The sequence below is a fragment of the Scyliorhinus canicula genome, chromosome 6, assembly GCF_902713615.1.
Source record: "Scyliorhinus canicula chromosome 6, sScyCan1.1, whole genome shotgun sequence".
In the NCBI taxonomy this organism is placed as follows: Eukaryota; Metazoa; Chordata; class Chondrichthyes; order Carcharhiniformes; family Scyliorhinidae; genus Scyliorhinus; species Scyliorhinus canicula.
This window is the reverse complement of record NC_052151.1, coordinates 8,754,365-8,781,909: the sequence shown is the minus strand read 5'-3', so window position 1 is coordinate 8,781,909 and position 27,545 is coordinate 8,754,365. Positions and strand designations below refer to the sequence as shown.

At 51.8% G+C, this 27,545-nt stretch overlaps 1 protein-coding gene across 1 annotated transcript in view; it reads right to left on the bottom strand.

Annotated features, from left to right (window-relative positions):
- LOC119966923 (dynein heavy chain 8, axonemal-like) overlaps positions 1 to 27,545 on the bottom strand; it is a 1,786,259-nt gene that overhangs the window by 633,034 nt on the left and 1,125,680 nt on the right. Inside the window, exon 44 of the mRNA XM_038798881.1 lies at positions 22,913 to 23,091. Coding sequence (XP_038654809.1) covers positions 22,913 to 23,091 — 179 coding nt within the window. The remainder of the gene's footprint in view (positions 1 to 22,912; positions 23,092 to 27,545) is intronic.

Below are 27,545 nucleotides of genomic sequence, written 5' to 3'. Positions count from 1 at the left end.
CCTACTCCTGCTCCTAGTTCTTATGTTCTTATGTTCTTATGAGTGTGACCAAGCTGAGCCTTTTTAGAATACCTCTCCGGGTTATTCTGAGCACAAATTAAACAATTCTCGATGTAATGTGTTACATCTTCTCTCAAATCTGGCCACCAACAGAGCTGTCTCAGGTGGGCTGTGGATGGGGTCTATCCCTTGGTGTCCATGACCATCATGGAATAGGCAAATCATTTGATTCCTGTCCTTCTCAGGAACCACGTACAGTTTATCTTTGATAACCACACCATCATGTGTGGTCAGAGCGTGTCGTACGGGGCCGAAAACTTTCCTATACTAATCCCCCTGAGATTGCCGTCCTGTTTTTGGGCCTGTACTAGATCCTCAATGTTTGTCTGTGAGACCTGAACTGAACTCACAGGGGCGCTAGCGGGGGGTGTCCAAAAATATCCATGTCTGGAACCTGCTTTTGCCGGTGCGTCGGCTTTCACATTTCCAGGGGGGGATGACCGATGATGACTTCTCACTTTAATTATTCCGTAAATCCTATCCTTTGCCTGTTCTAGGATATGGCGGAGCAATGGGGCTGATGGAAGGGGCTTTCCATCCGCAGAAACAAAACCTCTTGTCTTCCACAGGGGAAGAAAATCTGACAAACTGTTGCAGACATATAGACTATCCGAATATATATCTGCTGGGCTGGGGAACGAATCTGGGTGGTCCACTATGTAAGCTATGGCTGCGAGCTCTGCTGCCTGCGCGCCTAAGTGACTGGGTAACTTTAAAGATATCTCTTCTAATGCGCGTCGCTGCGCATCCTCTACAGAGATGCCGCATCCTGTAATGCACTCACCATTTAAAACAGTGGATGGACCATCCACATAAACCTTCAAGGGGGCACACGTGTCTGTGTGCTGGGGGCTTTGAGTTGAACTTCCTATCTTCCTGGGGGGGCGTCTTTGCAATGAAGGGTCCTGTGTTGTGGAGGGGGATACTATCTCGCAAGCATGGGGTTGTCCTGTGTATTGGAGGTTGTCTGCTAAGAAGGTGTGTGCCTTAGTCCGTTTAACTGTGATGTCCTGTCCTTGAAAAAGAAGTGTCCACCTAGCTGCTCTAATTTGGCTAACTGAACCGTCCTTCAGTCATCCGTCCAATAGAAGCTGTGTGGGGGTGTGTTCGGTCAGAATAGTTATGGGGCTTAGGCCGGTAATGTACGAAAAGTACTATACTGCCCAGAATACTGCGAGTAGGTGCCTTTCGCAGGCTGAAAATCCTTGCTCTACTGGGTCTAAAGGTCGGGAAGCATAAGCCACTGGTCGTAGCTGCTCGTGCCGTTCCTGAAGGAGCACGGCCGAGAGGGTCAGATCTGTGCTTGCTACCTCAATTGCATAGGGGGAAAGCGGGTCTGGAACTTGTAGTGCAGGGGCTGCGCTAAGGGCTTTCTTTAAATCTTCCACAGCCTCTGTATGCTGCGGAATCCATTCCCAAGGAGCTCCTTTCTTAAGGAGGTCTGAAAGTGGGGCAGCCTTTGTCGCAAAACCGTCAATATGGTTCCGACAGTACCCAACCAGTCCTAAAAACAACCGGAGGGATGAAACATTTTGGGGAAGGGGCAATTTGACGATCGAGTCAATTCTTTTGAACTCGATCTCGTGTTTGCCGTGCGTGATGACTGTACCAAATACATCACTTTATTCTCCAATATTTGGGCCTTTCTGGGGTTCACTTTACATCCGATTGTGTTTAGAAGTTCCAGGAGTTCAGACAGAAGCGTGATGTGCTCTGCCTTGGTGTCTGTCTGCAGTAATAGGCCGTCCACACACTGTACCAGACATTCGGGTCGGGAAAATTTTGATAGTCCATTTGCCAGCTGTCGGTGGAAAATGGAGGAGGAGTTGTGGAATCCTTGTGGGAGGCATGTCCACGTGTACTGCTGACCATTAAAAGTGAATGCGAATATTCCGGTTGCAGCTATGTGGAGCTAAGCCGCACGTTCGGCAGCTCCCGCTTTAATAGGACTTGTGGGCTCTTTTATGGGCCCCAAACGGCGCTGATTCGACGATTCCCGGTGGATAAAGGGGTCTGGAGCAAAACCCCCCGGGATTTATGGTGCGGACTCGAAGTGAGGAGAGGAGAAAAACGGCAGCAGCTCCCCTGGAAAAGCGGGGAAAGGTGGACAAAATGGCGGCCGGTGGAGCCCCTGAGGAGTGGAGGCAGTGGGCTGAGGAGCAGCAGGCGGCCCTTCTGCGCTATTTCACGGAGCTGAAAGAGGAGTTGTTGGAATCCCTGAAGGTGACGACCAGTAAGCTGCTGGAGACCCAGACAACCCAGGGTGCAGCGATACTCGAGTTGCAGCAACAGGCCTCTGAGCGCGAGGAGGAGGTTTCGGCCCTCGTGGGGAAGGTGGAGATACACGAGGCGCTTCATAAAAAGTGGCAAGATCGGTTTGAGGAGATGGAGCTTCGGTCACGGAGGAAGAACCTGCGGATCCTGGGCCATGAGGAGGGGCTGGATGGGTCGGACCTGCCAGCCTACGTGGCCGTGATGTTGAACTCGATGGTGGGGGCAGGATCCTTCCATCTGCCCCTGGAGCTGCAGGGGTCCCCCAGAGTACTGGCCAGGCGGCCTAAGGTGAATGAACCCCCGCGGGCGGTGCTGGTGCGGTTCCATTGGTTCAGTGACCGGGAGTGTGTTCTCCGATGGGCCAAGAAGGTGAGGAGTAGTCAGTGGGAGAATTCGGTAGTGCGTGTCTACCAGGACTGGAGTGCGGAGGTGGCCAAGCGGAGAGCCGGGTTTAACCGGATGAAGGCGGTGCTCCATGGAAAGCAGGTGAAGTTCGGCATGTTGCCGCCTGCGCGCCTGTGGGTCACCTACAAGGACCGGCATCACTACTTTGAGTCCCCGGAGGAAGCGTGGGCCTTTGTGCAGGCTGAAAAGTTGGACTCGAACTAGAGATTGGGGGCTGTGGGAGATTTTCTATTTCTGTATCATTGTTTATGCTGTAGCGGGTTATTCTGTTTGTTTCTGCTTTTTCTCTTCCTTTCGGACGATGTGGGTTATGGTTTTGTGTTCTAAGGGGGGTACTGGGGTTTGTGGTTGATCTGCGTCTTTGTTTGTACGGAGTTGGTGGTTGGGTTGGGACTGCTGTTTGGGAGCTGCGTTGGTGCGGTGGGGCAGTGTGAAAGCGCGGGCTTTTCTCTGGTTTCCCGCACTGCAGGACGAAGGGGTGGAGCTAGTGGCGAGGGGCGTGGTTATTAGACCGGGTTTCCCGTGCTGAAGCGGTGCCAAGGAGCTGATGCAGGGGAGAAGGGGGGACCTCATATCGGGAGGGGTCGGAGTTAGAGCAGGAGCTGCCGGGGTCAGCAGACGTCAGCTGGCTCACGGGAGTACAATGGAGGGAGAGACGCGGCTAGGAGGGGTCCTAGCCTGGGGGGGGATACCGGGTTGCTGCTGGATTGGCCAGGGAGGAGTTGGTGTGGGTCGGGGGGGTCGGGGTGAGGTTCTATCGCCATGGGAAACGGGCCAAATGGGTGCTGGCCAGGGGTGAGCAGTCGATGGGCTATGGCTAGTCGACGGGGGAGGGGGGCGGGGTGCCTCCGATCCGGCTGATTACGTGGAACATGAGGGGGTTGAATGGGCCGGTTAAGCGGGCCCGGGTGTTTTCGCATCTGAAGGGGCTGAAGGCGGACGTGGCTATGCTCCAGGAGACCCATCTGAAGGTGGCGGACCAGGTCCGTCTGAGGAAGGGGTGGGTGGGGCAGGGTTTCCACTCAGGGCTCGACTCGAAGAACCGGGGGGTGGCGATCCTGGTGGGGAAGAGGGTGGTGTTCAAGGCGTCTGAGGTTGTGGCTGATCGTGGCGGCAGATATGTGATGGTGAGCGGTAAGCTGCAGGGGGAGAGGGTGGTGTTGGTTAATGTGTACGCCCCAAATTGGGATGATGCTGGTTTCATGAGGCGTATGTTGGGCCGCATTCCTGGCCTGGAGGTGGGGGGCTTGATCATGGGGAGGGGACTTCAATACGGTGCTGGATCCCCTACTGGATCGTTCTAGTTCAAGGACAGGCAGGAGGCCAGCAGCGGCCAAGGTGTTGAGGGGGTTTATGTACCAGATGGGAGGAGTGGATCCCTGGAGGTTCGGGAGGCCGAGGGCTCGGGTGTACTCTTTTTTTCTCCCATGTGCACAGGGTTTATTCCCGCATTGATTTCTTTGTTTTGAGTAGGGGACTGGTCCCGAGGGTGGAGGAGGCCGGGTATTCGGCTATTGCGATTTCGGACCATGCTCCGCATTGGGTGGATCTGGAGATGGGGGAGGTGCGGGACCAGCGCCCGCTTTGGCGTCTGGACGTGGGGTTGTTGGCTGATGAGGAGGTGTGTAGGAGGGTTCGTGGATGTATCGAGAGGTACCTCGAGGTCAATGATACTGGGGAGGTCCAGGTGGGGATGGTGTGGGAGGCTCTGAAGGCAGTGATTAGGGGGGAGCTGATCTCCATCCGAGCCCATAGGGAGAGGGGGGAGAGGAGGGAGAGGGAGAGACTGGTGGAGGAGCTGTTGAGTGTGGATAGGAGGTATGCGGAGGCCCCGGAGGAGGGAATGCTGGGGGAGCGGCGTAGCTTGCAGGCCAAGTTTGATTTATTGACCACCAGAAAGGCGGAGACACAGTTGAGGAAGGTGCAGGGAGCGGTCTATGAGTATGGAGAGATGGCGAGCAGGATGCTGGCGCATCAGCTTCGTAAGCGGGACACGGCTAGGGAGATTGGTGGAGTGAAGGATAGAGATGGGAATGTGGTGCGGCAGAGGTCAATGAGGTCTTTAGGGACTTTTATAGGGAACTGTACCGGTCGGAGCCGCCGGCGGAGGGAGGGGGAATGGAGAGTTTTTTGGACAGGCTCCGATTTCCAAGGGTGCAGGAGGAGCAGGTGGAGGGACTGGGGGCGCCGATTGAGTTGGAGGAGCTGGTCAGTGGGATTGGCCACATGCAGTTGGGGAAGGCGCCGGGGCTGGATGGGTTCCCGGTTGAATTTTATAAGAAATACGCGGACCTGCTGGGCCCCCTGTTGGTTAGGACCTTCAACGAGGCATGGGAGGGGGGTATTCTGCCCCTGACGATGTCTCGGGCGCTAATCTCCCTGATCCTGAAGCGTGATAAGGACCCCTTGCAGTGCGAATCATACAGGCCGATTTCACTGCTGAACGTAGACGCCAAGTTGCTGGCGAAGATCTTGGCCACTAGAATAGAGGACTGGGTGCCGGGGGTGGTACATGAAGATCAGACGGGTTTTGTGAAGGGGAGGCAGCTGAACACTAACGTGCGAAGGCTGCTAAATGTAATAATGATGCCGGCAGCAGAAGGAGAGGCGGAGATTGTGTTGGCATTGGATGCGGAGAAGGCCTTTGACAGGGTTGAATGGGGGTACTTGTGGGAGGTGTTGGAGAGGTTCGGGTTTGGGGTGGGGTTTATTAAATGACTGAGGTTGCTGTATGAGGCCCCGATGGCGAGTGTAGCGACAAATAGGAGGAGGTCCGAGTACTTCAGGCTCCACCGTGGGACGAAGCAGGGGAGCCCCCTGTCCCCCTTGCTGTTTGCGTTGGCAATTGAGCCTCTTGCCATGGCTCTCAGGGAGTCGAGGAGGTGGAGGGGTTTGGTGCGAGGGTGGGGAGGAGCACCGAGTGTCGCTGTATGCGGATGACTTGCTGTTGTATGTAGAAGACCCGGTGGGGGGGAATGCCGGAGGTGATGGAGATTCTTGCTGAGTTCGGGAGTTTCTTGGGATATAAATTGAACCTGGGCAAGAGTGAGCTGTTTGTCGTACACCCGGGAGATCAGGAGGAGGGGATTGGTAGGCTCCTGCTAAAGAGGGCAGTGAGGAGTTTTAGGTACCTGGGGGTTCAGGTGGCAAGGAGCTGGGGGACTCTGCACAAGCTCAATTTTACTAGGTTGGTGGAGCAGATGGAGGAGGAATTTAAAAGGTGGGACATGCTGCCGTTGTCGTTGGCGGGTAGAGTACAGTCCGTTAAAATGACGGTGCTCCCGAGGTTTTTGTTTTTGTTTCAGTGCCTCCCCATTTTCGTTCCGAGGGCCTTTTTTAGGAGGGTGAACAGCAGCATTCTGGGATTTGTTTGGGCGCACGGGACTCCGAGGGTAAGGAGGGTCTTTTTGGAGCGGGGCAGGGATAGAGGGGGGCTGGCGCTGCCCAACCTCTCGGGGTACTATTGGGCGGCTAACGTCTCGATGGTACGTAAGTGGGTAATAGATGGGGAGGGGGCAGCATGGAAACGGAAGGAGGTGGCGTCCTGTGGAGGCACGAGCCTGAAGGCACTGGTAATGGCGCCGCTGCCGCTCCCTCCAACGAGGTACACTACGAGCCTGGTGGTGGCGGCTACCCTCAAAATTTGGGGACAGTGGAGGCGACACAGGGGGGAATTGGGGGGCTCGGTGGAGGCCCCACTGCGGGGGAACCACTGGTTTGTCCCAGGGAACATGGATGGCGGGTTCCTGGGGTGGCACAGGGCGGGCATTAGGAAGTTGGGAGACCTGTTTATTGACGGGAGGTTCGCGAGCCTTGGTGAACTGCAGGAGAAGTTTGAGCTCCCCCCCGGGGAATGTGTTCAGGTACCTTCAGGTCAAGGCGTTTGCTAGGCAACAGCTGGAGGGGTTTCCTTTCCTGCCCCCACGGGGGGTAAGGGATAGGGTGCTATCGGGGGTGTGGGTCGGGGATGGGAAGGTGTCTGACATCTACCAGGTGATGCAGGAGGTGGGGGAGGCGTCGGTAGAGGAGCTGAAGGCTAAGTGGGAGGTGGAGCTGGGGGAGCAGATTGAGGAAGGTACATGGGCGGACGCCCTGGAGAGGGTGAACTCCTCCTCTTCATGTGCAAGGCTTAGCCTCATCCAGTTCAAGGTACTGCACCGGGTCCACATGTCCGGATCTAGGATGAGTAGGTTCTTTGGGGGCGAAGATAGGTGCGTCAGGTGTTCGGGGAGTCCAGCGAACCATGCCCATATGTTCTGGGCATGCCGGCACTGGAGGAGATCTGGAAGGGGGTGGCGAGGACGGTGTCGAGTGTGGTGGCATCCAGGGTCAAGCCAGGCCGGGAACTCGCGATATTTGGGGTTGGGGTGGAGCCGGGAGTGCAGGAGGCGAAAGAGGCCGATGTTTTGGCCTTTGCGTCCCTAGTAGCCCGGTGGAGGATCTTGCTGCAGTGGAAAGATGCGAGACCTCCGAGCGTGGAGACCTGGATTAATGACATGGCGGGATTCATTCAGCTGGAGAGGGTCAAATTCACTCTGAGGGGGTCGGTACAAGGGTTCTTTAGGAGGTGGCAGCCTTTCCTCGACTTTCTGGGTCAACGATAAGGTACTAGGTCAGCAGCAGCAGCAACCTGGGGGGGAGGGGGGGAAAGTGGGGGGGGGGGGGGGTTTAGGGGGATAGTGTTTTAATTAATTTGCTTATTGTTAATTTATTTTGTTGTTTATTGGGTTTGGGTGGGGTGGGGGGGTTTGTTATATGCGTTGTTACGGGTGCAGGGGGGTGTTTATTATTATTATTGTTATTCTGTTGATATATATTTTTCAAAACAATTCCAATAAAAATTATTTTTTTAAAAAAGTGAATGCGAATTTGTACTGGCACGCCATCGCCAATGGGATGGACCAGAAGCCGTTGCTAATGTCCAATACCACAAAATACTTGGAGTTGAGTCCCTGCTTGAGCATGGTCTCGGGACTTGTTGCTACCGTGGGGGCTACTGCTGGGGTAACTTTGTTGAGTTCCCGATAATCAATGGTCAGGCGCAATAATCCGTCGTGCTTCCTCACTGGCCAAATAGGGGCATTATTAGTGGAGGGTACTGTCCTTAGTACGCCCTGCTCTAATAAGCTCTCTATTACCTTTCCGATTTCTCCCTCCGCTTCCAGGGGAAATCTATACTGTCTTTGTGGTCTCGGGTCAGGTCCTGTAATCTGAACTGGTCCAGTCATCCTGCCGCAGTCGTGCCGGTGACTGGCAAATGCTGTCCTGTGTTTGTTTAAAACTGCCCTAACCTGTTTGTCCATGCTGAACGTGGTCGGGTCAAAGTAATAGTCGCCGACTGCGCTAATCCTATTTTCATATTCACCTACTGTGAGCGTTGCGGGTGCTCTGTCTGATTTTGCCATTTGCCAGACACACTGATTGACTGGGTCGAACGACAGGCTGTGGGCATTCATAAAATCAATGCCAAGTATGTGTTCTGCTGTGTGGGGCAGATTAACTAAAACAATGGGGTGTCTGGTGGAGATATTCCCTAGCTGAATTGGTACAGGGGCTGTAATGGTTCCTTGCTGTGAGTGTCCTGTAAAGCCGCTGAGTGTTATTGTGGCTGTAGTGGGTCACATGCTTGCCTGTGGTGTAGTGGAGGAATTAATGGTCGTGCGGGACCCTCCTGTGTCCCAGAGTAACTCTATGGGCTGTCCCCGAATTTTCGCTGTGACTACCGGTCGTCCGGATCTGTCCCAGAGGGTGTCACAGACCCAAGTGGGGGAGCCCGAACACCGTCAGTCCATTCCATCCACATTGGTCTGTCCTGACTGCGTCCCTATACTGTCAATGGTCTTTGCTCTATTCCTGTTCAGAGTGCCTGTCTGTTGGCGTCTCTGAGATTTCTGTGGTGCTTTGCATTCTCTAGCAAAATGCCCTAACTGTTTGCAGCTAAAACATTCCAGTGACTTCTGTGGGGTGCTGTTCTGTCCCTCATTTACCCATGCGGGGTTTTGGTGTGCTCTTACTGCTTGAATGTCTACCTCGGTTTGCGCCTCCTCGGGCTTCTTAAATGCTGTCTTACCATAAATAGATTGCTCCCAAGCACGGGACAATCTTTTCAAGACCCATTTTTCATTATGGGCCTCTTCTAAGGGGTCGTAATTAGAGCAGGCTTTCTGTCCTGCCTCTGTGGCGTGGGGGATAATACTGCAGGTCCATTTAACCATGTTAGAGCAAAGGATGGCAAAGATGATTCTGGAAAAGAGCGAAAGTAACAGGGTAATTGTTATGGGAGACTTTAACTTTCTAAATATTGACTGGAAAAGATATAGTTCGAGTACAGTAGATGGGTCGTTCTTTGTACAATGTGTGCAGGAGGGTTTCCTGACACAATATGTGGACAGGCCAACAAGAGGCGAGGCCACATTGGATTTGGTTTTGGGTAATGAACCAGGCCAGGTGTTAGATCTGGAGGTAGGTGAGCACTTTGGAGACAGTGACCACAATTCGGTGACCTTTACGTTAGTGATGGAAAGGGATAAGTATACCCCGCAGGGCAAGAGTTATAGCTGGGGGAAGGGCAATTATGATGCCATTAGACATGACTTAGGATGTGTAGGTTGGAGAAGTAGGCTGCAAGGGTTGGGCACACTGGATATGTGGAGCTTGTTCAAGGAACAGCTATTGCGTGTTCTTGATAAGTACGTACCAGTCAGGCGGGGAGGAAGGGGTCGAGCGAGGGAACCGTGGTTTACCAAAGAAGTGGAATCTCTTGTTAAGAGGAAGAAGGAGGCCTATGTGAAGATGAGGCGTGAAGTTTCAGTTGGGGCGCTTGATAGTTACAAGGAAGCGAGGAAGGATCTAAAGAGAGAGCTAAGACGAGCAAGGAGGGGACATGAGAAGTCTTTGGAAGGTAGGATCAAGGAAAACCCAAAAGCTTTCCATAGGTATGTCAGGAATAAAAGAATGACTCGGGTAAGAGTAGGGCCAGTCAAGGACAGTGGTGGGAAGTTGTGTGTGGAGGCTGAGGAGATAAGCGAGATACTAAATGAATACTTTTCGTCAGTATTCACTCAGGAAAAAGATAATGCTGTGGAGGAGAATGCTGAGACCCAGGCTATTAGAATAGATGGCATTGAGGTGCGTAGGGAAGAAGTGTTGGCAATTCTGGACAAGGTGAAAATAGATAAGTCCCCGGGGCCTGATGGGATTTATCCTCGGATTCTCTGGGAAGCCAGGGAAGAGATTGCTGAGCCTTTGGCTTTGATTTTTATGTCATCATTGGCTACAGGAATAGTGCCAGAGGACTGGAGGATAGCAAATGTGGTCCCTTTGTTCAAGAAGGGGAGTAGAGATAACCCCGGTAACTATAGGCCGGTGAGCCTCACGTCTGTTGTGGGTAAAGTCTTGGAGAGGATTTTAAGAGATACGATTTATAATCATCTAGATAGGAATAATATGATTAGGGATAGTCAGCATGGTTTTGTGAAGGGTAGGTCATGCCTCACAAACCTTATCGAGTTCTTTGAGAAGGTGGCTGATCAGGTAGACGAGGGTAGAGCAGTTGATGTGGTGTATATGGATTTCAGTAAAGCGTTTGATAAGGTTCCCCACGGTCGGCTATTGCAGAAAATACGGAGGCTGGGGATTGAGGGTGATTTAGAGATGTGGATCAGAAATTGGCTAGTTGAAAGAAGACAGAGGGTGGTGGTTGATGGGAAATGTTCAGAATGGAGTTCAGTTACGAGTGGCGTACCACAAGGATCTGTTCTGGGGTCGTTGCTGTTTGTCATTTTTATAAATGACCTAGAGGAGGGCACAGAAGGTTGGGTGAGTAAATTTGCAGACGACACTAAAGTCGGTGGAGTTGTAGACAGTGCGGAAGGATGTTGCAGGTTACAGAGGGACATAGATAAGCTGCAGAGCTGGGCTGAGAGGTGGCAAATGGAGTTTAATGTAGAGAAGTGTGAGGTGATTCACTTTGGAAAGAATAACAGGAATGCGGACTATTTGGCTAATGGTAAAATTCTTGGTAGTGTGGATGAGCAGAGGCATCTCGGTGTCCATGTACATAGATCCCTGAAAGTTGCCACCCAGATTGATAGGGTTGTGAAGAAGGCCTATGGTGTGTTGGCCTTTATTGGTAGAGGGATTGAGTTCCGGAGCCATGAGGTCATGTTGCAGCTGTACAAAACTCTGGTACGGCCGCATTTGGAGTATTGCGTACAGTTCTGGTTGCCTCATTATAGGAAGGACGTGGAAGCTTTGGAACGGGTGCAGAGGAGATTTACCAGGATGTTGCCTGGTATGGAGGGAAAATCTTATGAGGAAAGGCTGATGGACTTGAGGTTGTTTTCGTTAGAGAGAAGAAGGTTAAGAGGTGACTTAATAGAGGCATACAAAATGATCAGAGGGTTAGATAGGGTGGACAGTGAGAGCCTTCTCCCGCGGATGGAGGTGGCTAGCACGAGGGGACATAGACTTAAATTGAGGGGTAATAGATATAGGACAGAGGTCAGAGGTAGGATTTTTACGCAAAGAGTGGTGAGGCCGTGGAATGCCCTACCTGCTACAGTAGTGCACTCGCCAACATTGAGGGCATTTAAAAGCGTATTGGATAAGCATATAGATGATAATGGCATAGTGTAGGTTAGATGGCCTTCAGTTTTTGACTTCCCATGTCGGTGCAACATCGTGGGCCGAAGGGCCTGTACTGCGCTGTATCGATCTATGTTCTATGTTCTATGTTATCTTGGGTCAAATGCGGTCTAATTCACCGAAATCTGCAGTGAAGTGAATCCACAGCCTTCCTGCAAATGCTGTGGGGTGCTCGGCCATTTTCTGCCTACATCAGTTTAGGCCTTCAACTGGGTCTCCTCAGTTATACCCTATCGCATTTAAAATAGCTATATGCATTTCTTCGAGGGTGCCTCCTCCAACGTTCTGTGGGTCGGGGAGGGTTGCTACTACTGATGAGTCTAAACTCAAAACTGTGAGCTTAAGAACATAAGAACATAAGATAAGAACATAAGAACTAGGAGCAGGAGTAGGCCATCTGGCCCCTCGAGCCTGCTCCACCATTCAATGAGATCATGGCTGATCTTTTGTGGACTCAGCCCCACTTTCCGGCCCGAACACCATAACCCTTAATCCCTTTATTCTTCAAAAAACTATCTATCTTTACCTTAAAAACATGTTATGAAGGAGCCTCAACTGCTTCACTGGGCAAGGAATTCCATAGATTCACAACCCTTTGGGTGAAGAAGTTCCTCCTAAACTCAGTCCTAAATCTACTTCCCCTTATTTTGAGGCTATGTCCCCTAGTTCTGCTTTCACCCGCCAGTGGAAACAACCTACCCGCATCTATCCTATCTATTCCCTTCATAATTTTAAATGTTTCAATAAGATCCCCCCTCATCCTTCTAAATTCCAACGAGTACAGTCCCAGTCTATTCAACCTCTCCTCATAATCCAACCCCTTCAGCTCTGGGATTAACCTAGTGAATCTCCTCTGCACACCCTCCAGTGCCAGTATGTCCTTTCTCAAGTAAGGAGACCAAAACTGAACACAATATTCCAGGTGTGGCCTCACTAACACCTTATACAATTGCAGCATAACCTCCCTAGTCTTAAACTCCATCCCTCTAGCAATGAAGGACAAAATTCCATTTGCCTTCTTAATCACCTGTTGAACCTGTAAACCAACTTTCTGTGACTCATGCACTAGCACACCCAGGTCTCTCTGCACAGCGGCATGCTTTAATATTTTATTGTTTAAATAATAATCCCGTTTGCTGTTATTCCTACCAAAATGGATAACCTCACATTTGTCAACATTGTATTCCATCTGCCAGACCCTAGCCCATTCACTTAACCTATCCAAGTCCCTCTGAAGACTTCCAGTATCCTCTGCACTTTTCGCTTTACCACTCATCTTAGTGTCATCTGCAAACTTGGACACATTGCCCTTGGTCCCCCAACTCCAAATCATCTATGTAAATTGTGAACAATTGTGGGCCCAACACGGATCCCTGAGGGACACCACTAGCTACTGATTGCCAACCAGAGAAACACCCATTAATCCCCACTCTTTGCTTTCTATTAAATAACCAATCCTCTATCCATGCTACTACTTTACCCTTAATGCCATGCATCTTTATCTCATGCAGCAACCTTTTGTGTGGCACCTTGTCAAAAGCTTTCTGGAAATCCAGATATACCACATCCATTGGCTCCCCGTTATCTACTGCACTGGTAATGTCCTCAAAAATTTCCACTAAATTATTTAGACACGACCTGCCCTTTATGAACCCATGCTGCGTCTGCCCAATGGGACAATTTCTATCCAGATGCCTCGCTATTTCTTCCTTGATGATAGATTCCAGCATCTTCCCTACTACCGAAGTTAAGCTCACTGGCCTATAATTTCCCGCTCTCTGCCTACCTCCTTTTTTAAACAGTGGTGTCATGTTTGCTAATTTCCAATCCACCGGACCACCCCAGAGTCTAGTGAATTTAACCTGCTCTCGCGCATTAAGGCCGTACATGGTCGCCTGCTGTTTAACTTTTGCAAAGAATTGGTGGGGGTCTGAGGTGGGGAGGAATGGGGTGATTTTCTCACACGGGTCCCTTAGTTGAGTCACGGTTAAGGGGGTGGTGTAAGTGATCTCGGGTGCGCCGTCTGCGGTTGCTTTTCGTTGAGTGGTGACTGGGTTCATTGGTGCGGGCGCTATCTGATCTGTGGGGGGTTGGGGCGCTTTCCTTTTCTGCTGCGTTTCTAGCGCACATGTTCCCTGAACATATTGCTGCGTTGTCTCGCTTAACTCCTGCCAATCTGGTGCATTCTCTTCCTCTAATTGCGTTCCAAAGGTTTCTTGGAAGCTATTCTGCACAGAAAGCAGAGATTGCAGCTCCGCAATCTGCTTCCTACACTTAGCATGGTCCACTGTGCTTTGCCTTTGCTCAGTGGTGGCAGCATGGAGTGCCCTTAAAGCTGCCTTCAGGTCGCTACACTGCTTCTTCAGTGTCTCTACCTGCTTCTCTGATTCTTGTCTTATCAAGACTGCACGCTGCACATCCTGATAGGCTTTTTCGTATTGTAACTGGGAGCTGTTCAGATGGGCTAAACAAGACTGGTGTGCCCTCTTGGCATCATCCACCTCTCTATGCTTATCTGCCAACTTCTTTCTTAATTCTAAATTCTCTCTCAGACATCCACTTTACTGATGCGATGCCTTTCCTCTAATTCTGCTTGGAGCGTCCTGACGACCTCCTCTGTGCCTCGCAATTGTGCCAAGCAGGACACAATTGCCATCGGCTTACGTGCTTTACTCAAACCTTTCTTATGAATTTCAGACAAGTTCTCCCACCAAGTATGCCTTATACTCCCGGGACCTGTCTCCTCATTCTAACAAAACTCACTCCAAAGGGGCCATCCTTTCCCTTTGAGGTACTTCCTGAGTTCCAGCTCCCAAACGGGACACTGACCTACTCTGCTGGTCGCTGCGACCACAAACTCTTGGGGGTGCATGAGGCGTTCCATTGCCTGCATGGCCATTTCTCCTATCTTATGATCTCTTTTAAATTTGGAAGTAGGGATATTAAGGAGGTGCTATAAAATACAGGTACGGCTTTCGCTATTTTCCGAATTATAAACTCCCGACAGTTTGTCGCAACACAAATCTCTCGGTTTTACCTTATAACCCTGTTAGTTACGCATGCAAAAACACACTTCTGAATTTTGAGGATTGATGTGAACTACTTGAACACTTGTGGTTCTTACTTTTCCCAATTGGATTTCTGATTCAAATTGCTGGGTTCTCTCGGAGTGGGGGGGTCACTTCTAGTCGAGTCGTGTCGGAGTCCGCCACTAAATGTTGCTCGTTCTGGGTGAGTGTGCTTTACACTCAAATGGCTCTGTTTTATTCCTTAGCTCTAGAGTCGCCAGGTATCCTTATGATACCGCCACAAGATTCAAGTTCAAGTTCAGACCAATGACTCAATACACCAGTTAGTAAGTTCAAACAAGACACGTTTATTATTACACAGCTATTTACTACTCATGCATATAACACTAAAAGACTAGGCTATTCCTACCACTAACAGACCAATACTTATCTGGAATAAAGGAACGGCCGGATCAGGGAACAATGGTCTCTTGCTTTGTCCTGGATCCGCAGGCTTCCAGTTGGTGCGGGCTAAAGGGGTCAGGAGTGTCTACTCTCGTAGCGTGCGTTGTATGACACTTACTTGATGGAGGCTGCTGACCAGGCCTCTCCGTCTCAAGGTCTTCGGCTGCAAAGATGTTCTACTGGGAGGGCCGGCTGGTCAAGAAGAAAGAATCAGTCCTGGGACCTGACTTTTATAGGTCCCAGGGGCTTCGCGCCCTTCTGGGCGGACCCTCTATAAACTTGCAATCGATTGGGTCTCTTTCCAATCGATTAATTTGAATTTCCCCAATAACGGGGCTGTTCCTCGATCACTGGGCATTTCTTTCCATCTTATAGAACATAGAACAGTACAGCACAGAACAGGCCCTTCGGCCCTCAATGTTGTGCCGAGCCATGATCACCCTACTCAAACCCACGTATCCACCCTATACCCGTAACCCAACAACCCCCCCCTTAACCTTACTTTTATTAGGACACTACGGGCAATTTAGCATGGCCAATCCACCTAACCCGCACATCTTTGGACTGTGGGAGGAAACCGGAGCACCCGGAGGAAACCCACGCACACAGGGGGAGGACGTGCAGACTCCACACAGACAGTGACCCAGCCGGGAATCGAACCTGGGACCCTGGAGCTGTGAAGCATTTATGCTAACCACCATGCTACCCAGCTGCCCTCCATGCTACCCTGCTGCCCTCCATGCTACCCTGCTGCCCTATTTGTGTCCTTTGTTTCAGGCTCCACTGGCGCCAGGATGTCTGACCTTCCATAGAATGTTTCAATCTCTTCTAATTGTTGTGTCCATTGTGCCTGGGAATCACCGGGAATCGCTCACTTAATATGTGCAGCTTGTTAGTTACAATGCTGTCTGGTTTCTTTAGCAGCTAGAATACACAGGGGATTCTGCGAACTGCTTGTCTCTTTGCAACTGTCCATTTTTCCCTGTAACCTTTGCATTCTTCCATTTTGTGTGAGGAAGTGGCCAACCCAGGTGGCTACAATACGAAGATTGGTGGAGTTGTGGATAGTGAGGAGGGCTGTTGTCGGCTTCAAAGAGACATAGATAGAATGCAGAGCTGGGCTGAGAAGTGGCAGATGGAGTTTAACCCTGAAAAGTGTGAGGTTGTCCATTTTGGAAGGACAAATATGAATGCGGAATACAGGGTTAACGGTAGGGTTCTTGGCAATGTAGAGGAGCAGAGAGATCTTGGGGTCTATGTTCATAGATCTTTGAAAGTTGCCACTCAAGTGGATAGAGCTGTGAAGAAGGCCTATGGTGTGCTAGCGTTCATTAACAGAGGGATTGGATTTAAGAGCCGTGAGGTGATGATGCAGCTGTACAAAACCTTGGTCAGGCCACATTTGGAGTACTGTGTGCAGTTCTGGTTACCTTATTTTATGAAGGATGTGGAAGCTTTGGAAAAGGTGCAAAGGAGATTTACCAGGATGTCGCCTGGAATGGAGAGTAGGTCTTACGAGGAAAGGTTGAGGGTGCTAGGCCTTTTCTCATTAGAACGGAGAAGGATAAGGGGCGACTTGATAGAGATTTATAAGATGATCAGGGGAATAGATAGAGTAGACAGTCAAAGACTTTTTCCCTGGGTGGAACAAACCATTACAAGGGGACATAAATTTAAGGTAAATGGTGGAAGATATAGGGGGATGTCAGAGGTAGGTTCTTTACCCAGAGAGTAGTGGGGGCATAGAATGCACTGCCTGTGGAAGTAGTTGAGTCGGAAGCGTTAGGGACCTTCATGCGGCTATTGGATAGGTACATGGATTAGGGTAGAATAATAGAGTGTAGATTAATTTGTTCTTAAGGGCAGCACGGTACATTGTGGATAGCACAATTGCTTCACAGCTCCAGGGTCCCAGGTTCGATTCCGGCTTCGGTCATTGTCTGTGTGGAGTCTGCACATCCTCCCCGTGTGTGCGTGGGTGGATTGGCCATGATAAATTGCCCTTAGTGTCCAAAATTCTATGATCTATGATTAACCTAGGACAAAAGTTCGGCACAACATCGTGGGCCGAAGGTCCTGTTCTGTGCTGTATTTCTCTATGTTCTGTGTTCTAACTAGTTACTCATCAGTAAAAACCTTGGGCAGGATTCTCCGATATTGAGGCAGAGTGTCCATGCCATCGTGAACGCCGTCGTGTTTCATGATGGTGCAAAACGGCCGCAGGCACGATTGATTCAGGCCCTGAAAAGGGGCCAGCAGTGAGGCCGCAAGAAATGCAGTGGGCATGACGCCAGAGCAGCGGTGTCGCGAGACGCCCGGCTGGCGGCACACCATTTAAAGCGCACAGGACCCGAAGGATCGAGATGGCTGAGCTCCGCCATGCTGCTCCCAGGTTCCGGGACAGTGATCTCGAGACGCTGCTGAATGCTGTAAAAGAGCGCAGGGCCATCCTGTGCCCAAGACGTGGGTACCGGCAACCATCCAGCACTGTGAAGCGCAGCTGGCGTGAGGTGGGCACCACGGTTTGCGCTGTGAGGCACAACCCCCCGCTCTGGAGACCAGTGCCGAAACAAGCTCCATGAACTCATGAGGGCTGCCAGGCTAAGTACCCGAGGGTTCTCCAGGGCCACATCCCACCCCACCCTCCCCCCCACATCGCGCGGGACCCCCCCCCCCACCCCCCCGCACACGCAGGAGGGGGGGTTTGAGGACACCACGTTGTACCCTCCCACATGGGCAACACACCCCCTTGAGAGCTGCCATGGCATGGTGCCCAGTGTCCCCCACCCAGTCATAATATTGCAAACATCTGCCGTCTTGATGCTGACCGCCTAACTCTGATGCTTTCCACCCCTCCCTCGCAGGATAGGTCTGCTCACAACCAACGTGAGTGTACAAGAATCGGAGGGAGAATCACCTGTGCTGCACCCCCTGACCATCCATGAGCAGAGGACCTCGCTGGGGGAGCCGCCACCCAGGAGGTAGCGCCATGCCAGATTGGAGGCAGAGGACTAAGTGAGACTCCTCTGCCTGGCTACACCCTCTCAGCCCATCACATTTCCCCCCTTCACACTGCAGCCCCTACCACTGCCTCCATGCCCCCCCCCCTTCAGCCCACACCGTGACATATACCCCTCCACCCCCTAAACCACCCTGACACTCCACCTCCTCACACTGCCCCCTCCACCCCCTCACACCCACCTCCGCCTATCTAACGATACATGCCTCATTGTCTTCCCCAGGGTCAGGAGCCGATCGTCCAGGGACGTCTTGGAGAAACCCTCGCTGTCCAGCAGCAAGCCCATCTGCCCCTACAGACGCATGGCAGAGAGGGTCAGGAGGACCCTTCTCTGAGGCCGGGGCACTGGAGGGGGATGCACAGAAGACGGACAGACACGAACGCAAGAATTCAGGACGGACAGTCAGGACACTGATGGCCATGAGTCGAATGAGCAGAGGGCTGTGAGCCAGGACAGTGACGGAGAGAGGACGGGGACTCTGGACAGTGACACACAGAGGACAGCCAGACAGTCGATGGACACACCGGACACGGCACCTAACATGGGTCGCAGTCTAGTTGCATCGGTCCAAGGATCGACACAGGAGACCCCAGACCTGGGAACAGATGAGGACCTCGAGTTTGCGGCACTGCTGATACCCACAACATCCACCATCGTAGATACACTCACCTCGGTTGGGCACATGAGTGATGAGGCTTTGGGGTCACTGACTGGTGCGCACCACACAGCCAAACCGGTACAGCAGGTGGAGGTAGGAGCAGCTGAGGGGCTGGACGGTCGGAGGTCAGCCCAGGCCCAGCACCCAGGTGCTGCCCAGACAGTTCGCGGGTCCCTAGACTTACTAGACCCACCCACAGACCAGATGCATTTGGAAACCCTGAGAGTGGACAACGGGATGACGGCTGTCTTCCAGCATCTGGAGACGCAGATGGAGGAGTCCATCCGTGTCCAGGAGCAGGGAGTGGTGCCGGATATGGCTGCCACCCAGGCCGACACCGCATGGGTGGCGTCCGCTGTGGAGGCAATGAGGGCAACGGTTTCGACCATGCATCAGGTTCAGCAAGGCGTGGGGCTTGATGTGCACACGTCATCCGTGGCCCAGGACAGAGGCTGCCCTCTCACAGGCAGCCATGCGCCAGAGCCAGCTGGATATTGCCGCCGCACTCCAGGATCTGGCCGAGTCTCAGTAGGCCATGGCCCTGTCCCAGCAGGCCATCACTGAGAGCATCGGCGGCCCTGCCCACACGCTGGATGGCGTTGAAGAATACCAGCGGGAGGTTGCGCAGTCCCTGACAGGGATGGCGCAGTCCCTGACAGGGATGGCGCACTCCCTGAGCTCCATTGCTGGAACGTTCAGACCCTGGTCGATTCCACAGCGGGCATCCAGGACTGGCAGCGCATGGTGTCGGTTGTGCCGTCCCGGTGACTCCAACAAGGGAGGTCTTGGAACATTCGGACTCCCCCCGTTCTGTCCCTGGTGCATCTGGTGGGCAGTGGGCAGAGCAGGATGGCACCACACCATCCAGCATGCCTGCCAAGCAGCCTGGCCCATCCAAGCTGGGAAGCCCCAGTAAATGCACGCCGACGCAGGGCAGGATTCTCAGCAGTCCGCCTCCACTCCTGCTGTACCATCTGGGGACACACCAAGACGTAGTGGTAGGGCCTGCAAGGCCAAGAAGTTAGACACATAGTAAGTTGGCACGGGTGTAGGGCACAGCTTAGTTGTTCGGGCTAGGGCACTTGGATGTGAATGTCTTGATTAAAGTCACTGTTATACCAAACCTAGGTGCCTCTGTGCAATGTCCGGTGCCTGAGGGGAAGTGGGGGAGACCGAGTGATGCTGGGGGTCGGCGTTCTGTACAACGGTGAGGCCGGGTGTAAGTTACTTCCCCCCACTACATCCCAGCGCCCTCAGCAGACCAACGGCAGCTGCCCCACATGGCCATGTGGTGGATTGTCCGTGACGCATATAGGGACCACCGAGGTGGAGGGTGTAGCTGTGGCCATGAGTCAGATATTCTCTAGCAATCCAGAGCTCACAGGTCATCACAGAGCAGGTTGTCATCATTCCACGTGGCACTGATCACACCCGCTGACACAAGCAACTGTGGTAAAACATTCACGATGTGCCGCAGGTGTAAGGTAAGGCAATGAGAAAGTGGTGGTGTGGGCGGTAGGGTTGTGCGCTGGTGCGGGAAGTGGGGGGTGCTGGGTAGTGCAGTTGTGAGTGGTCCAGGCATCAGAATCTCATCTTCAGGAGGCTAAAGCACCTCCCCACAACACCCCTGGTTGCTGCATGGGCCTCATTATAGCGGGTCTCCGTGTTGGTCTGTGGCCTCCTTATAGGCGTCATCAGCCACGACCGCAATGGGTAACCCATGTCGCCCAGCAACCAGCCCCTCATCCGGGGTGGGGGGGGGTGTCCCTTGAAAATAGCGGGGACGAAAGAATGAGCGAGTATGAAGGCATCATGCATGCTGCCAGGGTATTGGGCGCACACATGCATTATCTTCATGCGATGGTTGCAGACCACCTGAATGTTCATCGAGTTCCCCTTCCTGTTCAGGAAAATGTCCCTGTCATTCAAGGGTGGACGCATGCCGACATGCACCCCATCAGTCACCACGGAGGCAAATCCTGCTGCCCGGTCAGCCTGGTGCGCATGTTCCTCCTGAAAATTTATGTATCTGTCGGCGATGGCATAGGATTGGGGACCTGTCTGGGATCTCGCAGGCATTGGTGCACTGGTGCATCCGGCCCATAACTGACCGTCGGCATACTGACGTACTAAGTACGGCGATTCTCTGGGCCCTCCGCTATTCAGCGGCCCGGATGGGACGAAATCCTGACGGCGTGACCTGGGGTCACCTGGGGTCACGCCGTCAGGATTTCGTCCCATCCGGGCCGCTGAATAGCGGAGGGCCCAGAGAATCGCCGTACTTAGTACGTCAGTTATGGGCCGGATGCACCAGTGCACCAATGCCTGCGAGATCCCAGACAGGTCCCCGCTCGGTGCCTGGAAGGACACCGTGGCAAAGAAATTGAGGGCAACCGTGACCATGACGGCCTCTGGGATAGCATGTCCTCCCCCCGTTCCACGTGGTGCCAGGTGTGCCGTGAGATGGCATATATGTACCACGGTCTCCCGACTCAATCGGAGTCTCCTCCTGCATGTCGTATCCGGAATGTCCTGGAACGACATGCGGTCCCGGTACACTCAAGGCTGCATGGGGTGCCTCCGGCGCTTTGGCACCACGACCTGCTGCAGCTCCTCCCCCTGTGCCCCATCAGGATCCGAATGCTCATCCTCTGCATGCTCAACGATGTGGTGGTCATTGTCACCCTCCGCCTTCTCATGCACCTGTTGGGCGGGAGGGCCTGCGGTATGAGCGGCTGGCACGGGGCCCTCTGCCGCCGCTCCAGCAGCTGCTCTGAGCCGCCTGCGTCAGCGGCGCAGAATGGCTACCTGCAGGGCAGCCGCTCCCGCCACAGTGGCAAACATATCTGGCTGGTGCGCAAACATGATGCACTACACGAAGTGGGGAGGGGGTTTGGGAAGGAGAGACAACAAAATGTTTAACAATGGCGCTTTGACACCTCGACAGCCAGGGCCCATGGGATACATCGGTGCTCCGGCTGCTTGGTTTCGCTGCAGACACGCATGCAACCTTCGCTCTGCCCACAGTATTCGTCCACCACCCACTTCACCCCGTCCCTCCTCATATTGGCCCCACTGGCCTCAGCCCATCACCATGACCTGCACTTGGACATGGCAGGCTGGCTGGCATGTCGCTCCCATGGGTACCCCGTCTGCCCTACCCCTCACCCCCCCACCCACACAGCATGGCGGCGTCATTTCCCCCACCCCCTCTTCATTCCTTCACCCCCGTCCTCCTTTCCCCACCCCCTCTTCCTTTCCCCACTCCTTGCTCCACCCACTCCTCCTTTCCCCACCCGCCTCCTCCTTCTTCCAGAACCCTCCCACCACCCCCCCCCCCCCCCCCCCCCCCCCCAGCACTGGCTGTGGACGCCACTTCCTGCTGCCGACGGTGAGGCCGGCCACTCACCTCCTTCCTCCACATCGTCAGCCAGCACGACTGGCTGACAAATTTATTTACCAGGTGTGTACGGCAACGGCGTGACCTCAGGTCACGCCGTCAGGATTTTGTCCCATCCGGGCCGCTGAATAGCGGAGGGACCAGAGAATCGCCGTACTTAGTACGTCAGGCGGTTCTCCAGCAGTGTGGCGCCGACCCCGATGATGCTGTTCTCACCGGTTGGGAGAATGGCGGAATGGTGTCGGACTAGTGTCACGGAAAAAAGTGGCGCGAATGGCGATTCTCACATACGGCGTGGAATATGTTAGTTATATGTTAGTTGAGTCTGTTAGTTGAATTCCATTTGATGTACCTGGGGAGTGTGAGGTATTTTACTAAACCAATGATGAGTTTAAATTGCAAGTTGCTGTTGATTCTACTGTAATCAAGTCAAAATGTTCTATGATGTGGAGATGCCGGCGTTGGAAGGGGTGAGCACAGTAAGCAGACTTACAGCATCAGGTTAAAGTCCAACAGGTTTGTTTCGAATCACTAGCTTTCGGAGCGCAGCTCCTTCCTCAAGTGAATGGAGATTCATCTGATGAAGGAGCTGTGCTCCGAAAGCTAGTGATTCGAAACAAACCTGTTGGACTTTAACCTGGTGTTGTAAGACTTCTTAAAATGTTCTAAACAGTGAAATTTAATTCAAATAGCCAGGGGGAATCTTTTTCTCATTCATTAACGGACCCTGGAATGCTGCGTGGAGCAGTGGATGGGTGTGAACCTTTGGAATTCTCTAACTCGAGGTCTGTGAATGCACAATTGTTTAGTATATGCTAGATTGCTAGAACTTTGGACTCGAAGGACGTCAAAGAACATGAGGATTTGCTGGAAACGTGAAGTTGAGTTTGAGGATTAGCCGTGATTTCAGGGTTCTTGCAGTCTATCACAAAAGCCTACCTTATGCTGGCTCCTGATCCTATTCATCTGTAATTACCTTTGTAGATTCTCCCTAATCCTCTGAAATCCATTTGATCGGAACAGTTGAACACAACGACATATTTTGCAAGAGCTTTACCCATGTCCTTCACAGTCTCTGTTTTACCTGTCCCAGCAGGTCCAGCGGGAGCAGCTCCCATATTCATCCACAAAGCTTGGGCTAAAGTGATGTAACACCTGCAATTGGAATACAAAATACTATTTACCATGAAATTAAAAACTGTGAAAATCAAAATGACATTGTGGCATCCAATATGAACAATTTTGAATAACAAAATCAGAGAAAGTTTATGCAACAGAAAGAGGTCACTCGGCCCATCGTGTTTGCTGCAGTGTAAAAGGAGCCACTCAGGTTAATACCACTTTCTAGCATTTGGTCCTTTGCCCTGCAGGTTACGGTACTTGAGGTGTTTATCAAGACACCTTTGCAATGATTTGAGGGTTTCTGCCTCTACTACCCTCTCAGTATTTCCAGATCTCGACAATCCTCTGAGTAAAAAATGTTTTCCTCATCTCCCCTCTAATCTGACTCCCAAGCACTTTAATTCTGCACCATCTACTCACTAACCTCTCTGCTAAAGTAAATAAGCTCTTCCCATTGTAAGGGCCCTTCCTGTTGATTCCCTTATTTCCCCTTTCTTTATTTCTGCCGTTATCATTTTTGATCCATGGATGCTTAATGGACATATAAGTGAAGCAGCAGAGAGAAGGAGAAGGAATTTAAGAAGTTGCAACATAGTATATGGTGCTGCTAGCTTTGGACAGAACATCCCAGACTTTGTGGCCAATCTAAAGCCCATCTACACTATTCCAATGACCATTTAAATGCCCCTAATGTTGGCGAGTCGACCACTGTTGCAGGCAGGGCATTTCACGCCCTTACTATTCTCTGAGTAAAGAACCTACCTCTGACATCTGTCCTATATCTATCTCCCCTCAATATAAAGCTATGTCCCTCGTGCTAGCCATCACCACACCAGGAAAAAGGCTCTCACTGTCCACGCTATCTAATCCTCTGATCATCTTGTATGCCTCAATTAGGTCACCTCTTAACCTTCTTTTCTCTCACGAAAAGAGCCTCAAGTCCCTCAGCCTTTCCTCATAAGACCTTCCCTCCATACCAGGCAACATCCTGGTAAATCTCCTCTGCACTCTTTCCTGTGCTTCCACATCCTTCCTATAATGCGGCGACCAGAACTGCACGCAATACTCCAAATGCCGCCGCACCAGAGTTTTGTACAACTGCAACATGACGTCATTGCTCTGAAACTCAATCCCTCTACCAATAAAAGCTAACACACCGTACGCCTTCTTAACAACCCTATCAACCTGGGTGGCAACTTTCAGGGATCTATGGATCACCGAGATCTCTCTGCTCATCCACAGCACCAAGAATCTTACTATTAGCCCAGTACTCTGTATTCCTGTTACTCCTTCCAAAAGAATCACCTCACACTTTTCTGCATTAAACTCCATTTGCCACTTCTCAGCCCAGCTCTGCAGCTCATCCATGTCCCTCTGTAACCTGCAACATCCTTCCGCACTGTCCAAAACTCCACCGACTTTAGTGTCATCCGCAAATTTACTCACCCATCCTTCCAAGCCCGCCTCCAGGTCATTTATAAAAATAACAAACAGCAGTGGCCCCAAAACAGATCCTTGTTGTACACCACTAGTAACCAGATGCCAGGCTGAACATTTCCCATCAACCACCACCCTCTGTCTTCTTCAAGATAGCCATAGAACATAGAACAGTACAGCACAGAACAGGCCCTTCGGCCCTCGATGTTGTGCCGAGCAATGATCACCCTACTTAAACCCACGTAACCCGTATACCCGTAACCCAACAATCCCCCCATTAACCTTACACTACGGGCAATTTAGCATGGCCAATCCACCTAACCCGCACATCTTTGGACTGTGGGAGGAAACCGGAGCACCCGGAGGAAACCCACGCACACACGGGGAGGACGTGCAGACTCCACACAGACAGTGACCCAGCCGGGAATCGAACCTGGGACCCTGGAGCTGTGAAGCATTGATGCTAACCACCATGCTACCGTGAGGCTCCTGTGGCCAATTTCTGATCCAAACTGCTAAATAACCCTCAATCCCATGTCTCCGTATTTTCTGCAATAGCCTACCGCAGGAAACCTTATCAAACGCTTTACTGAAATCCATATACACCACATCAACTGCTTTACCCTCTTCCACCTGTTTGGTCACCTTCTCAAAGAACTCAATAAGGTTTGTGAGGCACGACCTACCCTTCACAAAATCGTGTTGACTATCCCTAATCAAATTATTCCTTTCTAGATGATTAGAAATCCTATCTTTTATAATCCTTTCCAAGACTTTTCCCACAACAGAAGTAAGGCTCACAGGTCTATAGTTACTGGGATTGTCTCTATTCCCCTTCTTGAACAAGGGTACAACATTTGCTATCCTCCAGTTTTCTGGCACTATTCCTGTGGACAATGGCGACATAAAGGTCAAAGCCAAAGGCTCTGTAATCTCCTCCCTAGCTTCCCAGAGAATCCGAGGACCATCCAGCCCAGGGGACTTATCTATTTTCACACTTTCCAGAATTGCTAACACCTCCTCCTCTAGTCTAGTAGCCTGTATCTCAGTATTCTCCTCGACAACATTGTCTTTTTCCTGTGTCAATACTGACGAAAAATATTCATTTAGTGCCTCTCCTATCTCCTCGGACTCGACGCACAATTTCCCACTACTGTCCTTGACTGGCCCTACTCTTACCCTAGTCATTCTTTTATTCCTGACATACCTATAATAAGCTTTAGGGTTTTCCTTGATCCTACCTGCCAAGGACTTCTCATGTCCCCTCCTGGCTCTTTTTAGACCCCGCTTTAGGTCCTTCCTGGTTAACTTGTAACTCTCAAGCGCCTTAACTGAACATTCACATCTCATCTTTACATAATGTGGAGATGCCGGAGTTGGACTGGGGTGAGCTCAGTAAGAAGTCTTACAACACCAGGTTAAAGTCCAACAGGTTTGTTTCAAACACGAGCTTTCAGAGCGCAGCTCCTTCCTCAGGTGAATGGAGAGGTATCATCCAGAAACATTTATATAGACAAAGTCAGAGATGCCGGACAATGCTTGGAATGCGAGCATTTGCAGGTAATCAAATCTTTACAGAGGCAGAGAGAGGGATAATCACAGGTTAAAGAGGTGTGAATTGTCACAAGCCAGAACAGTTGGTGGAATTTTGCAAGTCCAGGCCAGATGGTGGGGGGTGGATGTAATGCGACATGAATCCAAGATCCCGGTTGAGGCCGCACTCATGCGTGCGGAACTTAGCTAGAAGTTTTTGCTCGGCAATTCTGCGTTGTTGCGTGTCCTGAAGGCTGCCTTGAAGAACGCTTACCCGGAGATCAGAGGCTGAATGCCCTTGACTGCTGAAGTTCAGTTCCCCGACTGGAAGGGAACATTCCTGCCTGGTGATTGACGCATAGTGCCCGTTCATTCGTTGTCGCAGTGTCTGCATGGTCTCGCCAATATACCACGCTTCGGGGCATCCTTTCCTGCAGCATTTGAGGTAGACTACATTGGTCGAGTCGCACGAGTATGTCTCGCGTACCTGGTGGGTGGTGTTTCCACGTGTAATGGTGGTATCCAAGTCCTCCCTGCCTGACAGGTACATACACAGTAGCTGTTCCTTGAACAAGATCCACATTTCAATTGTGCCCATCCCCTGCAGTTTCCTTCCCCATCCTGTGCATCCTAAGGCTTGCCTCATTGCATCATAATTGCCTTTCCCCCAGCTATAACTCTTGCCCTGCGGTACATACCTATCCCTTTCCATCACTAAAGTAAACATAACCAAATTGTGGTCACTATCACCAAAGTGCTCACCTACCTCCAAATCTAACACCTGTCCTGGTTCATTGCCCAGTCCCAAATCCAATGTGGCCTCGCCTCTTGTTGGCCTATCTACATACTGTGTCAGGAAACCCTCCTGCACACATTGGGCAAAAACTGACCCATCTAAAGTATTCTAACTATTGCATTTCCAGTCAATATTTGGAAAGTTAAAGGGCGCGATACTCCCGAGTTACGAAAAATCAGGAAGCTGGCGTCAAAAACGGGCGCGTTTGACGCCAGCCTCCGCCCCCCCCCCCGACCGGGAACCGATTCATCTCCCCGGTCGGGGCTAGCATCGCGCGGCCGTGAACTCCGGCATCGCGGGCTTCACGAATTTCGTTAAGCCCGCTAGCCAAAGTTAGCGACGGCTGACGCGTCAGATGACGTCAGCCGCGCATGCGCGGATTGGACGACTCCAACCCGCGTATGCGCAGATGATGTCATCACGCATATGCATGAAATCCGCGCATGCGGGGGCCGGTATGCCCCTCAGCCACCCCGCGAATGGATCTAGCGGGGCGGCGGAGGGAGAAAGAGTGCGCGGGGTAAGTTCCCGCTGCCCGCGATCGGTGGTACGGCCGTGCCAATCGGTGCCATGGTTCCCGAGAACGGGACTTTACGGCCGTTTTTACGAACGGTCAGAGCAGGTGTGTTTTACACTTGTAAAAACGGCCGTAAAGGCCTTGGAAATCGGCCCATCGGCCAGGAGTGAATCGCTGCTCGCCGTAAAAAAACGGCGGGCAGTA